A 15,866-nucleotide genomic window follows, 5' to 3' on the forward strand; every position below is an offset into this window, starting at 1 on the left:
TCTTGCAAGACTGAACAAAATATTAACCAGTTATAAGCAAGAGCTTCTTGTTGCAGCTACTGGACCAAAAATCAACACATTCATTACACGAAAACACACTAACTTTTATCTTACTGTATCATATTTAATCATTGCTCACACTTTTTGCAGCCAAAATCAGTTTAATATTCTACCTCATTATTTATCTACCTCGTTATTGTACTCATTAACCTCAGTACTTCCCCTCACTGATACAAATCAAAGCTGTTTCCCTTTCGGTGGCACTGACCAGTCAAATCCTCTCTGCCTCAGAGAATGACTAAATGAAACAGGTCTGTGTGTGTGTGTGTGTGTGTGTGTGTGTGTGTGTGTTTGGGGGTAGAGGTTTTCTAAATCCTTCTCACATCTGTGTAATCACTTGCATGTGCTCAGAGTCTAAACAAGCAGCAACCAATGACTATTTGACAAATATTATCTGACAAATATTAGAACATACTTGTTTTTCCAGTAACATAATGTTTTTCTTTTGACGTTTCTGAACCCGACACCTGAACACCACCATGGGCACCACACTCACCTAAGCTGCTGAGCGAGCTGCTGCTCTCGGAGTCCGACGGCATGGTGGACAAGATGCTGTAAGTGGACCCTGCAAGGCGAACAAAACATTAAAGTCAGTTGTGAGTGTACTCAACCGTGTCTGCATTATAGTCAGATGATTATCTCCAGCATTGTATGGTACATCAAGGCTGTGGGGCTTGGGTTACATTCAGGGGCCTTTACTGAAAAAAGGCCAGCTGGAGGCATAATAAGGTGGGACTTTCCCCAACTTGGGATGACGGGACTGTGGGCTGACAGCAGAGTGTGGCTAATTATCAGTTGGGCAGAGAGCTTGAATACTGACTAGCCAGGGCCCCAAAGAGGCTGCAGCCTCAGAGCTTCTCCTTTTATCTCCTCTGACAACATCACAGTCTCCCCCCTGTGAAAGCCCCTTCTTTTATAGCCTACAGTGATTCATAATTAACTGTACAGAAAGGAAGCCCCAGTGCAACACTGTAAGCACTATGGAGAAGATTGTGTTGTTTGAAGAAACAACGTAAACGTAACTTGTAAATAATCTGAAATCAATATGTTTTCATTGCCGGTAAGGTAAAGGAATTTTCTGTGTGCATAGCATCTTTCGCATCAGTCACAATTCTGTAAAAAAAAAAAAAATAATAATAATAATAATTAAAGGAGCCCTATTAAAATGTTTATATTAAGGATAAAAATAAAAACGATTGACTGATGGATCACAATATTTATTTAAGTTTCAAATATCAATATCACTTTCAAATAGAGTGATGAAGGAATGAGTCCTAAAACCCGGAAATGAGTTAGCATTTTTGCACTTCCGGTTCCCTTGTCTTGAACTCTATGCACGTTTGGTTAGGTGCCTGAAATATCTGTATAATGTCTGTATAGTAGTTAAACATAAGCTTTAGAGAGTTTCACATTTTGTTCTACAACATAAAATATATCTCAGTAAACACCTCACTTGTATCTTAAAAAAAGCCGTTGCTAACAAGTGTCTAAATGTTCATAACTATAAAAGTTGCTCAGTGGTGCATGAAGCCAAAAAAGTTTGGCAACCTGGGTATAAAATTACCCTGATCTTACGCATCTTAAGCTCACAGAGCAAACGCACTACAGACTTTGGTGGGCCAAGTAGCAAACTTCTGGTTTAGCTCTCCTATAACTTGGGTGGGGATAAAATGATTAATGTTGCAGCTCCTCTAGACTTTCAAAATGTTATTGGACCCAATGGATCAAATCCCAATAGAGAAAAACAAGTCATTTCACAAGGGCTGTGACACAAAAATGTATCCACTGATTTACAGTCACTGCATTCCCAATGTCTATGGGAAAAAGTCTTTTTGGCATCACTTGATGGACCCGGATGTTGTAATTCCACTGTTTGGCCACTATGAAAATGGGCCTCAAAGCCTGGGACTGTTCCTGGGGTCATAGTGTAGTTGTGATTCCCAACCAACAAGTCCAGATTTCTCCTTAGTCATTAGTTCAAGGTCCACACAGTTTAATATATTCTGCGTCATAGTTGCGTTTCGACATGTCATCAAGCAAGTTTGCTGTCTCTGTTAAGTAGCTCTCTGTTAGTCACTCACTCTACAGCAAGAAATGGCACTTAGAAATAAAAGCTCTGTGCTGGAAATGCACTGTACTTACAAATAAAGTATTTTTTACAAACTTGACACGTTCGCCAGTCACTTGCGGTCCATTCAAAATGGACTCCAGACTCACTTTAGGACCAGGACCCACCAGTTGGGAACCACTGGTGTAGTTCATTTATAGCCTAACGTTAGCTTTTTACGTGAGGTGATCACTTTTTGTTAAAAGTGAGGTTCATTTGTGAAGATTATCTTGCTGAACAAACGTACAAGTGTCATAAACTTTTGGTCGCCATTTTGTTTTCTGCAATAATACAAAATCCAATGGAAAAATCCCATAGGCTTTTTGTTGAGGGAACCAGTGCATAGCTGACTTCAAGGTTGGTCTACAAATAAAGCCCTGCACCACTCTATATCCTGTAAGGATTGGGCAATAGTCTGAAATCAAAACATACATGAAGTGGATAATCATTTAAATCTATTAAATGTCTGAAAATAGTCCATCACAATAATTATCAGAGCTCAAGAATAAGTCTTAATTTTTTTCCAATAAACCAAAAAACAGCAAATGTTTGACATGTTCGACTTTACAATTAACAGACTGTCAAAATTGTTATCAGTCAGTGTTTTGTCAAAATGTTTCAACACTACTCCCCACTGTTAGCTCCCTTCATCAAGTCTAATAAGCTCCTCCACACATTTCCACCTTTAAGTGTGTCAGGGAAAAAAGGGATTTTAATGATGCTTGAGATGTTTTACAGACTGCGCAAGTCTTGATCAAACAGCCAGCAGTGCACATTTACTGAGATGTAACTTGGCCATGGGATGAGCAGCTTATAGTTCAGTTACATCAGCAACTTCCACCCCTGATGTAAAGTCTAGCGCTCGACTTGGAGCAGGAGCATGACAAACGATTCTATTTACCCACGTCCCAGTACTCTAAATCAATCCCTGGCTGGCTGAGTTCCCACTAGCTAAAGGAGACTATGAGTTTGATTAAGACTGGAAGGAGCCCAGCTAACATGGCTCACCCCTCTTTTTCCCAGCGAAGCACTAAAAGAAGGGGGGAAAAAAAAAAAGACTGATGTGCCTCAGGAACCGTGGCATCCCATGGATCAAGCTCTCTTTGTTCTCGCTCTAGCTTAAGTTTCCCATGACTCTGTTTGAGCAGAGAGTGTCTCAATGGGCAAGGTTCACTGTGTCATAGCGCACTCACTTCTCTGCCCGTGTGGAAGTCATGTGACACGGACCTTACTGTGGTCTGACCCTCGCCACTCAAGTATCTCATTTAGGCTGGTTTCTTTTCTAAAGTCACAGCAAACTTGGTGCATATTCTGACCTACGTTCAAGGGCTAACAGAAGCGCCAACGCAGAGTGCTGATATCTAAAGATCACATCTGGTACTCTGCTCCACTGATAACGGATAAGAAACACTGAAAACGCTGTGCCTTTTCCATGAAAATGGGTTCATGTTTTTACTCAGATCTGACAGCTCCACAATAAGTTAAATGTCATTTGGGTTTAAAAGCTCAAAAGCTTTTTATACAGTACGAGTCCCCGATGTCACTGCTTCTTATTTATTGATGAGGCAAGCTCCAGGAAGTGTCCCCTGACAAGACAAAGTGTAGTCTTGTCCATTTGACCTCTTGTTTCAAGAAGTCAAAAAACTGCAAATTCATCTCAGGGGTGCTGACCATTTAAAGGGACAGTTTTACCCAGATTTCTCAAAGTTCCCATTCAACACATTGGATGAATTGTCATTTGTACAAGTACTATTAGTGCCCTGAGAATTAATCAAAATATCAGTTCCTCCAAAATTTTGGTTTATCTTTCTTAAGCCCCTTTCCCACTACACAAAAATATCCACCAACGCCTGCTAACATCTGGCTTTTAATGCGATGGGAATGGTTTTAATCGACATTCACACCTGGGTCAAATGACTCTGCAGTAGTCAGGGGTATTTATCCCCCCCGGCTCCAATCGGCATTGATGGGAACACAACACCCAGGTGGACATGCTAATTTTAGCCCCTTTACTGGCAAGATGCAATGACGTCCCATCACAAAACAATGTCCATTTTTGCCAAACATCGATTAAAATGCAACAACAACAAGCATTTATTTGCGGAGTTAAAACATTTTTAGCTGTTTCCTAATGTTTTAAGCTGCAGTAGTTATATAGTTATATAGTGGTAGTGTTCACATATCTTTAAGCAAGAAAACAGGGACTCTCTGAGGTTGCATGTATGTCACAGTTGAATAAGAATTAAATTAGCTTGTTGATCTCTTTGGAAATTCCCCAAAAAGGGGTTTCAATTATGTTAAAAGGTTACTCTGAATATATCTTACAACAAAAAAATACCAAACCTTTACTGTTTCCAGTTTCTCAAATGTGAGGATTTGATGCTTTATCTATCCGTTACTTTGTTTAGTGAATATCTTCACATTTCAGACCGTTGTTGGGACAAAACAAGACATTAAAGCTGAAGAGATTGTCCAGTTGATTATCAATCAATTTAAAACGAACAGACAACTATTTTTGTCACAATTGAATAATAATTTAATTCAGACTCTGTTGATCTCTGTGGATATTCACTTCGAAAATGGTTTTTATCATGTAGAAAGGCTATTCTCAATGTTTTACTGCAATAAAATGTGTGCTGTATAGTGCCGAAATCTATATTAGTCTACACCAAGTTTGAAAGACAGACTGAGTAAGTAAGAGATAACAAACTGTCTACCTCTTCCCAAGAGCCATGTGCACAGATCTGGTCTACTGGCAATGGGAAAAGAGTCTATAGCCTATTTTTAGCGGGTTTACCCGTATTTTAAAAACCTACGTACGCATGCTAATTTTGGTGTAAATGGGGTATAACGGTGTGGATTTCTTTAACATGACCATGATCACTCCAAAGAGTCACTAACGTGCCTTCAGATTCTTGTTTTCTTGTATAAAGAAATTTGAAACTGTCACTACATAACTACTGGGGCTTGAAACCTTATGAAGCAACTGAAATAATGTTTTGACTCTGCAAAAAAGTGCTTGTTGTTGTTGCATTTAACTATCGTCTGTGGTAAAAGCTAAATAGCTGACCAGAGAAAACAGGGGAAAAGAGCATTGGCATCAAAATCTACAATTACCAATGCACTGCACCGCACCAGACCAATAAACACTCCAACTGGGGGATGATGTAATGCAAACTTGACCATTTTGACACAGGAAACAATATGGCAGCTGGCTGGTAACAAAGGATCTCGAATAACAGTTAAACAGTAAGCTAAAATATGTTTCTGGAAACTTTAGGCGAGAAATAGGCAACACAGTAACAGAATATTGGTTTATTTTTATCCACACTGCTTAGTTTTACAATTTGGTCTGCATTTTAGAGACAGAGAAAGAGATGGGGAGGGTTTAAATGCGCCATGTCTATGTACTCTTTGTGCCCGTGGTGGCAGGCATGCGCAAATGTGGAAGTACAATCTGTAGTTTGAGCAACAGTCCTAGAGCAAGTGAACATTTGGATTTGAGCTGGGGGCAAGCAGTGAGATCTGAGCGCTGGGAAGATGTAGGGAAGTTCACTATAGTTGAACTGCACATACTACCCACATGATTAGGATACAGAGCTGGTTGGAAATCAGCAAAGTATTCCTTTGAGTCCATTTGAAAAAAATTGTGGCTATTCCAAGCTTGTTACCCTCTTGATAAGGAGAAGATCAAGAACGAATGAAACAAAAAGAAAACCCTGAAACATCAAGCATTTCACCCTCCTCCTACCTGACATCCAGTCTTATTTTGCAGTGGCACAACACAGCCAAGTTAACACGTCAGCGAAGATACACACCCTTGCGATGTGCTGCCGTCACGTTATTGTTCTTCAAGAAAAGGCTGGAACAATCTGTAAACAAAAGGTCTTTTCTGTGTAGAGCCCTGAAGCTATGGTTATATAAAACTAAGGAATATCTTTGTTTACTTGAAAAAACAAACAAGCCCTCTGGGATACACACCTTTCTAAGTCCTGCACAGGCTCGCATCATTCACATCACAGTGAAACTCTTGCAGCTCAGTGATCATTTCAATAGGGCTATATTTAGCCTCTCTGTTGTTGACATTTGATTTTGGAGTACCTGCTGGGGTTAACTAACAAAGCTCTCGCTCATTAACACTGTTTTGATTTCAAATCAATCTAGCTCCCTCGCCCTCTGGGACTGCGGGTGACTGGGGAGAACAGGCTGCTGACGGCGCACATTATTTAGAAACATAGGCTGTAACAAGCTTCTGTTTTCCTGGGGAAAGGCCCTTCTTTTGGTTGTGCAGTGGAGGAACCTGTCTGCCCAGTAGCAAAAAGCAGCTCAGCCCATTTGTGTCCTGTGTGACTACCTACAGGGAGCTGCAGAGACTACAGCAGACTACTAAGACCAGCCCAGAGCATGCACATGAGCATGCACAACTCTCTCCAGCAGCATGAAGACTATCAGTGCTCAGTTTTAGACTCGCCACACGATTGTGAAATGCAGCGCAAAAATGAAAAGGCTTAGGAAAATAGACTCACCCTGCAGCTTCAGTTCTCTTATAAATAATGAGGACAGAATAAATGCATAATTAACACCTCACCATTCAGCTCAGTGAGTGTGATGCGATAGCTCAGAGTGAACAAAGTAACTAGGAATGCAAATATTGCTTTTGAAATGCAAAGATGCAGTAGAGATGCTGACCATGGACCAGTGTGCATGCATTACTGCTGCGGAATAATAAGTTTGGGGACATAAATCACGACCAGTTTGGCTTACGCTGAATTTGATGATAAATTTATCAGCATCATGAAAAGAGCAAGAGTATTTTTGCAGTTTTAGGATCTAACTGTGGGGAAGAGAAGCATATTTAAAATGAAACTCATCCACGAGTGGGAAAAGGTGGTGTATTTGTGTGAGCACAGAGGACATAATTACACTCATTTTACTCTGAAGGATCTGCAGAGAAGAGTAAATACATCCCAAAAGAATTAGACAGGAGGCTGAGATATGCATCATCTACAGGACATTTGTTTTATGTTACGAATCAATGATCACTGATATCCAGTAGATTAGAGGAGGGTGAAAAAGAAGTGTTGAAGGTGAAATCTGTGGCATGTTAGAGCATTTAAGCTAATGTCCATGTGTAATAAAGCTATTTCTATAAGTCAAGGGCATAGGTTTTGTTACAACACTGGAGGGGGGACTCATGTGAAACAGTGTTTTGGGGGTCCTACGCCAGAAAACACTTCATTTCCTGCATTCTGGTGAATGTTTATGCACCAATTTCTGCCTTTTTAGCACCAATTTAATGACTTAAATTTGTCAAAATAAAAGCCCTCTGCTACTCATGTTTTTACTTTGGGGGTCAGGGGGACAAATACACGTCCTAAAAGTTGAGGGCGATGTGTCCCCTGCAACCTTCCTGAAATAAACACCTATGCTGTAAGTGATAATGCACAACAGTGTAAACTAACAATACCATTTTTATGTCACAGCTGAATAAGAATGAAATTTTAAGCTTGTTTAACTCTTTGGAAATTGCCCAAAAAGGGGTTTTAATTATGTAGAAAGGTTACTCTGGATATATTTTACAACAAAAAAAAGTGTGTTGTATAATGCAGGAATAGTTAGATGGTAAACTGAGCTCGTCCTCATCTTTTAAATCATTTATTGAGCAGAAATCCCGAATAAATATTTGCCGATTCTAGTTTTTCAAATGTGAGGTTTTGATGCTTTTTTATCCGTTATCTTGTTAAGTGAATACCTCAGCATTTTGGACTGTCGTCGGGACAAAACAAAACATTAAAGCTGAAATGATTTTCCTATTAATCGTCTTTCAATTGACAATGAATAGACAACTATTTCTGTCACAACTGAATAAGAATTAAACGCAGACCATGTTGATTTCTGTGGATATTCACTTCAAAAAAGGCTGAACTGTAAAAAAGTTTTTCTCAATGTTTTGCTACAAAAAAAATCTGTGCTGTATAGTGCTGAAATATGTAGACGGTATATTAATTAGCTGTATCAATATCTCTTAAATTGTTAAGTGAGAGAAAATGACACATATTTGCTGTATTCAGTCTCTTAATGTGTGGATTTGATGCTTTTTTTCAGTGTTTTTATGTCCACATTTTGGACTGTCGTTGGGACAAAACAAGACACAAGAGCTAAAACGATTTGATGGTTGATTATCAATCAATTGAAAATTAATAAGCAACTATTTCTTGAGGAAAAACTGCCAAACATTTCCTCTTCAAGCCTCTCAACTGTACGGATTTTCTTTGTTGTATGTGATAGTAAACTGTATATGTTTGGGTTTTGATGGACAATTAGGAAAATAAATATTCTTTATATATATTTTTTTAATTTGCACATTTTCTACAACCTCTACCTCACTTTTTCCAAACCATTATACCAGGGAAATGATCAGCAGGTTAGTCAATAATGCAACTAATTGATGATAAATTGATTAGCTGATCAATATTAGTGAGAGAAAATGCCAAATATTTGCTTTTTGTTTTGTTTGTTTTTTTGTTAACTGAATATCTCAGCATTTTGGACTGTCGTTGGGACAAAACAAGACATTAGAGCTAAAATGATAAGATAGTTGATTATCTGAATATCTGAAACTGCATATCTTTGGGTTTCAGCCTATTGCATGGACAAAAGAAGGATATATCTGAAAAAGTCACATTGGTTGTGGGGTATTTTGATGGACAATTTTTCCACTATTTCCAAACCATTACACCAAGGAAATGATCAGCAGGCTCATCAATAATAAAAATAACTAAGTAGTCACAGCCCTCAAGACATCAACTTGAGCTGTAGGATTTGTGATGGGCATTAGATCTTTATTAAAACTATTTTTGTGACATTGACTTGTCAGTTACAGCAGCATAATTAAATATAGTTGAAAAATAATATTCTTTATATATATTTTTTTAATTTGCACATTTTCTATAACCTCTACCTCACTTTTTTTTACTCCTGCAATTATGATATTTTTATTTCATAGTTTAAATTTGATAACTTTATTATAGTTTAAGTTTGATTACTTGCTGCTGTAACACAAGAATTCCCCAGTTTGGAATCAATAAAGTACCATCTATCCATCCATCTATCCATCCATCAAATACGAGCTAATGAAACAAAAACTGCTTGGGTAAATACACCATTTTAACAGCCTTAAGGATTAGTGTATCTATTGATATTTTTTCCAGTCCACTGTCGTCTGTTTGAGTCTTGTAAAGAGTCCATTTTCCTATTTTCTTTCTTCTTGTCCCTCTTATAGTCTCACTATGTGTGTCAATTTCTCCATTAAAAATATTTCTTCCACATTGATCCTTCATTGGTGGTGTTTCTTTACCCCTGTGTGATGGGCATTGTTCAATTCTGTGACATTTTATATCCCAAACTGTTATTAAATTAATAAAAAGAGGAATTCATAGATTCATTGATAATGAAAGTAATTGGTTCTTGGATTTAGTTTTGTACCGAGACACAAATGAAACTGACATCTCTCATTCTCACTCTATAGTAAGTCAGTGTGTGCATTTACACCCATTTAATTCTTCACTCATTCATTTGACTTTGACAGTGGGTTATTGATTCCCACTCTCTCACACACACACACACACACACACACACTTCAGGCAGCCCTGCTGTCACTACATTGATTGTCTGACTCTTTTTAGGTCCATTAAATACTTTCATAAAAGGCTGGCAGGGCTGTGCTTTTAGTGACATGGCAAAGGAAACAAGCACAGTAGTGTGAGTGTAAATAAGCATCGGGTCACATGATGGTGTAGCCCTCTCCCTCACGCTCTCGCTCCCTCTTTTATTCCTGCCCAAAGGAAAAGTCATGCCCTTCATCAAGCTGTCATATGGTCAATACTTCTAATGTTGGTTAGATCATGCCCAGAGCAGGATCGAAACCAGGTTGGATCACAACCAAAGTAAAGGACACATAAAGTCATGTAAACACACCATAGGCTTTTCTGTAAAGCACCAAATTCTGTGACCCAGCCCCTGAAGTCTAACTCACTAAATTCAACGTTTTCTTAATGGGGTTTGGTGCTGGGGCACATACTTCAGTGTTATGTGTCTGATTCAGCTTCTTACCGGTTGTGTGATCCACGGGTCCGGTGCCGTTCATTAACACAGAGTGCAGGTGAGGGTGCGTCTTCTCCAGAGCCGAGCAAAACTCAGCGAAATGGTCCCTGTCCTTACTTAAGAGTATCTTCAGCAGAAGGTCCACTTTCTCCGAGTTGGAGGAGCAGTTGTGTCCCAGCTCGTAGCGTTCCGCCTGGCTAAGGGTCCCGCAGTGAGCCAAAACATCCACAACGCGGTCCGCATCTGTTATCGACTCCACCAAGTTCTGGTAACATTTCTCCAACAACTCTTTATGCTTGGGCTCCATCTCTTGTTTCGCTTTTTAAAAAAAACAAATCAAACCTAGCTACTTCACGGTCCTGCTAGCCAACTTCACTCCGTGCTACTGTCGTAACTCCCCGAAACTACCCCGCTCGGCCCGGTCGGGACGGTTTTCAACCCGAACTGAAGGATACACAAGAAGTAGCCATATTTGTTGCCCAAGGCTGTTGACTGCACGAAGATGACAACACATTTTCCCAACCGCCGCCGCCGCGCCGTCTCTTCCCGACCACAAAAAGACGTCTCTGCCTCTTTAAGCTCCGCTCCGAGGTCGTTACGAAGACATGGTCGTCCTGAAATCAAAGTTCTGTCGACATGTTGAAAAGTGTTGAAACTCTTTAGGAGCTCCTCTCCCTCTGTCAGACTACTAACTCCGCCATGTCTCACCGTTCAAGCAGCTGTAGCCCTGTGCCAATCATATTTCCGTGCAATGGACATTTAAGGTAAAGGTGGGCGGGGCTTTGTGTTCAGACGCACCTGGCTCCCCGCCGCTTTAATTCACATTAACAAAAACATTATGACACTAATAACACTTAGCCAGTGGGGGGTGTATCCTAAGTACAAGTACTTTACTTTAGTACAGTTTTAATGTACTTTACTTGAATAGCCTGTTTCTATTTTATGCTACTTTTAAGGTATCAGAGGAAAATATTCTACCTTTTAGTCCACTACATTTTTTAATTATTTTACTATTTTTAAATTTTGTTTATTTTATTTTTAATATTTAACTTTATTTACCAGTTATGTTGCAGATTTAAATTATTAATGTGCTACTAAATATAAATCAAACTAACAAATTCTGATATTATTATAGATTAAACTACCTTGCAGTAAAAAATAAAAATAAACTCCACCTTCACCAGCTGCAGTGCCAGACCCAGGACATTCAGCACCTAGGGAAGCCCCCTCCCCCCATCATCATTATTATTATTATTAAGTTGTTCTGGGATGTAGCCGAGGTACAAGTACTTAAGTACTATACTTTTTTAATGTATTTTTTAAATTAATTTATTTTTATTTTCTTATATTAAACTTTATTCACCAGTTATGTTGCAGATTTAAATTATTATTTTGCTACAAAATATACATCAAACTATGACTGATAATAACTGATATTATTATAGGTTAAACTATCCTGCAGTATAAAATAAAAAATAAACTCCACCTTCACCAGTTGCAGTGCCAGACCTAGCATGCAGCACCTAGGGAAGCCCCCTCCCCCCATCATCATTATTATTATTATTATTATTATTATTAACTCTTATATATTATATTTGGATTATATGGAGTTGTTCTAATAGTGGGATGTAGCTGAAGTACAAATACGTAAGTACAATTTTGATGTACAGTACTTGTACTTAACTTGAGTAACCTATTTCTATTTTCACTACTTAGGCATCAGAGGGCAACATTTTACCCTTTACTCCACCACATTTTTTAATTTTTATTCTTTATATTTAACTTTATTTACCAGTTATGTTGCAGCTTTAAATTATTAATGTTCTACAAAGTATAAATCAAACTAATATATTCTGATATGATGATAGGTCAAACTACCCTGCAGTAAAAACATAAAAATAAACTCCATCTTCACTAGTTGCAGTGCTGTACCTGCAGATACAGAACCCATTATTTTTATTAACTCTTATATATTATATTTGGATTACATGGAGTTGTTCTGTCTAATCATGGGATGGAGCTGAAGTACAAGTACTTTACTTAAGTACAATTTTGATTTACTTGTACTTTACTTGAACCTGTTCCTATTTTATGCTACTTTATAGGCATCACAAGAAAAATGTTTACCTTTTACTCCACTACATTTTTTTGTTGATAACTTTATTTACCAGTTACCTAATACATTTTAAAAGTAAATTTCCCAAGACTGCCAGCTGCAAGTGATAAATAAAGTACAAAGTATAAACTTTTAAAAGCAGGACTTTTACTTGCAACAGAGTATTTCTAACTGTGGTATTACTTATGTAACTAACTTATGTAAAATATCTGAGTACTTCTTCCATAAACACTGTATATGGAATATTCTTTTAGGATAGTATGGTGGGTGGAGTACTCCATTACAAGTAAAAGTCTGCATGTCACTAGAGTTAAAAACAAAGTTAACAATTTAAGTATCAAAAATAAAAGTACTGATTATGCAGTAAAATGGTTCCTGTAAAAGTTACATTTTTATAAATTATATTACTAAATTATTGTTACTAATGCATTTATGTGTGCGTAGCATTTTACTGTTTGTCAAGATGGAACTAATTTTAATTATCTGTTTTAGTGTTGGGAAGTTTCATCTATATGAGTGCATCAAAGGCTATTTCATAAGCTCATTGTATGGTTTGTATAAACAATATTTATCTGTAAAGTAATTGGTAACTAAAGTTGTCAAATAATACAGTGAAGTAAAATGAACAGTACTTCCCTCAGAACTGCAATAAAGTTGCATGAAAGTACATCAAATTTGTACTTAAGTACAGAAATTGAGAACATACATTTTGTTGTATTTCACTGCTGTATTCATGAGAATGTTTAGAAAAACTTTTTCCTACTTTATGCATGTACTTTTGCAATGTTATGTACATTGAATTGTTAAAATACTGATATATGATATATAGTCTTTGAAGTTAAGGTCTAATTATTTGGATTTTCCATATTTGGGATAACTGTTGATTTATATTTCTTTCAACTGTATTTCCATGCAAGAAAGAATAATGCTGTGAACCTTTTTACACTGCCAGGAACCGAAGTGTGGTGGTAGTGAATCATTTCTCTTTAATTTTATTTCATTGGCCAAAGATGAGTCAGATTTAAAGATCACATTTGACTGGTTTCGATCTTATTGCTTAACCTAACATGGACGATAAGAAAAATGGGAATTTGAACATGTAAGATTCCACAACAACTGGGCAATTCCCTTCTGGTCCACAAAAGCTATTAATGGACCTTATGGAGAGATTGTTTTGGATGAACTTTCAATCTCTAAGTATAATATAAAGAGTCTGAAAATTAGTAAAAGCCCCCAATAAGAAAAGCAGTATTCAAAATATGCACAGAAGTCTCACACAAAGTCTGGTCTTTGGGGTTTAATAAAGTCAAGCCACCTTGACCGTATATTGGTGAATTTCTCTTGTACTCTGAGAGAATATGTCAGTTTCTCCATAGTATATATTTGATGGACTATGTCTATCCAGTCTTTAACTGAGGGAGCCTGGAGTTGTCAAGAGGGTTCTACCTTTGGAGTTTATCTCTTGTGGAATATTGCATAGATATAAAACATCAAATCTGAAAGGGATATTGGTTCTCAACACCTTCTCTAAGATCTGATGGATGTTCTTCCAGTAAGTAGCCAGGACAGGGTATGACCAAACTATATGACAGTGATATGTGTTTGCAGCCTGGCATTACCTCCAACAATCTGTGTTGCTAGTTCTGTGTCACTTCTGTTGGGGAGTAATGAACAACCGAACCAAACCCTTCCAACAGAACTCCCTGCAATTAAGAGAACTTGTAGTTTTCCACTGTATTCGGCAAACCCTAAGCCACTTCTCCTGAGAGAGAACCCAACTGTCTTCCTTGTCCCATTTCCCTTTAACATACAACGACTCTTCTGATTGCTTTCAGAGATATAGGCAGATATGAAGGTTTTCATTATTCCATCCTCTAGGGTTGTCAAATCAATGTCTTTTGTGATTGCTAACAAATAAAGCCACATCTGGAGGAATCTGTAAAAATTCTTTGCCCACATACTAAATCTTTTGTCACTCAAGTTGCGGGAAAAATCATAATCAAAGGCACACCGTCTTTATAATTTAGACATTTTCTGTACATCACACATTTTTTGAGTTTCCTTTGTTGGATGTTATTCGTATTGTGGGAGACAGTGGTTCCCAGCCTAGGGGTCGGCACTCACAACGCAGATGAGAAGACCTCCTCCATTTTACGTAGCCTTGATTCAGTGTACCATGCATCTCTATGTTTTATCACAAATGCAAAGTCACTGACTCATCACTGCATTCTTTATGCTTTGGTGGGTTGGACGTCATTGACCACTCGCAGACAACAGCACTGGTATATTTTTATCTATAAAGCAATATTGGGCAAACTTCCAGCCCTACCTCTGCACCTTCTGTGTGTCAGCTCTGGTAGTTACCAGCGACACTCCTCCAGGTGGTTGCTCTTTAATGTACCCCTGGGTTTTAACAGATTCTCCTACTGGACATGGAGCAATCTTCAAAAAGATCTTAAATTAGAGATCTGTTGATGAATTTAAGGGCATCATAAAGAATGTGGTGACAGAGACATGTGATCGTTTTTCTTGAGAGGCTGCTATGTTTGAATAGTTGTTGTTTTATTGTGGATTTTTGTATTGTATTTGTTGTATTTTAAATGTGTTGTGATTGGCTGCGACCTTGGCCCGGCCTCTTTTTTAAAAGATTTTCAATCTCAATGGGACGTCCTGGTTAAATAAATACAAAAAAATAAGAGCCAGAAATAAGAAGTACATAAAATTAAGTTTCTTTTTTATGATTTTTCTCTATTTGCACCTTTGTTTATGTGATTTCCTGGATTCTTTAACTTCTTCAGGGCCCCTAAAAATCCTTAATCAGGAAGAAATCTGAGATGAAAAAACACTCTTTGGTTACACTGATCAAAATTCATGTCCACACTAACAATATAATCTTTGATGAGGGGTCACGTAGACATTTTAGAGTGTGAATAACTGCTCTTGTACTTCTCAAAAATACAGTGTTTTCTTTCAGTTGGTGATTCTGTGGGTGGAAAATTGAGCAAACAGTGTTTTCAGTTGTATAAATATTACAAATCATGCATCTATTGATTTGGACTTTGCTTCCCAAACCGTCATCTCTTTAGTGAATCCAGGTATTGATACAACACAGGGATTATACCCTCCTGAAAAGGCTTATATTTTTTTATGTGAAAGATTTTATTTCCTGGTCTGATCTCGGAGCAGACTGTATACCTCCAGATCCTATAGTTGCCTGCTTCTCATCTGGATTGTCCCCTGACACATCTGCCCCGCTCTGTGAGCTTTCTTCTGCTCCACATAATCCATCAGATCTCAGAGGAGGCCGACATCGTGTAAGACTGATATTCTCAAGAAACACATGATCTAAAAGCAGACAATAAAATTATATTTAAGATTATCTATGGGTGCTTATCTGAAGCCTCGGCACAGACAGCTGATCTGCAGAGACGCTGAACGTGGAAATCTACTTTGAGCTCGTTCACCATAATTGCTGACAGT

General features: G+C 37.9%; 1 protein-coding gene across 2 annotated transcripts in view; it reads right to left on the reverse strand.

The window, feature by feature from the left end:
- LOC117247241 (disks large homolog 5-like) overlaps nucleotides 1–11,005 on the reverse strand; it is a 49,836-nt gene extending 38,831 nt beyond the window's left edge. For both annotated transcript variants that reach the window (XM_033611637.2, XM_033611636.2), the window contains exons 1-2: nucleotides 10,280–11,005; nucleotides 557–625 (exon numbers count right to left, since the gene is read on the reverse strand). In XM_033611637.2, the coding sequence (XP_033467528.2) occupies nucleotides 557–625; nucleotides 10,280–10,577 (367 nt within the window). In that variant the 5' untranslated portion in view covers nucleotides 10,578–11,005. The remainder of the gene's footprint in view (nucleotides 1–556; nucleotides 626–10,279) is intronic.
- Nucleotides 11,006–15,866: the final 4,861 nt, after the last annotated feature.

This window comes from Epinephelus lanceolatus, chromosome 21 (genome assembly GCF_041903045.1).
Source record: "Epinephelus lanceolatus isolate andai-2023 chromosome 21, ASM4190304v1, whole genome shotgun sequence".
Lineage (NCBI taxonomy): Eukaryota > Metazoa > Chordata > Actinopteri > Perciformes > Serranidae > Epinephelus > Epinephelus lanceolatus.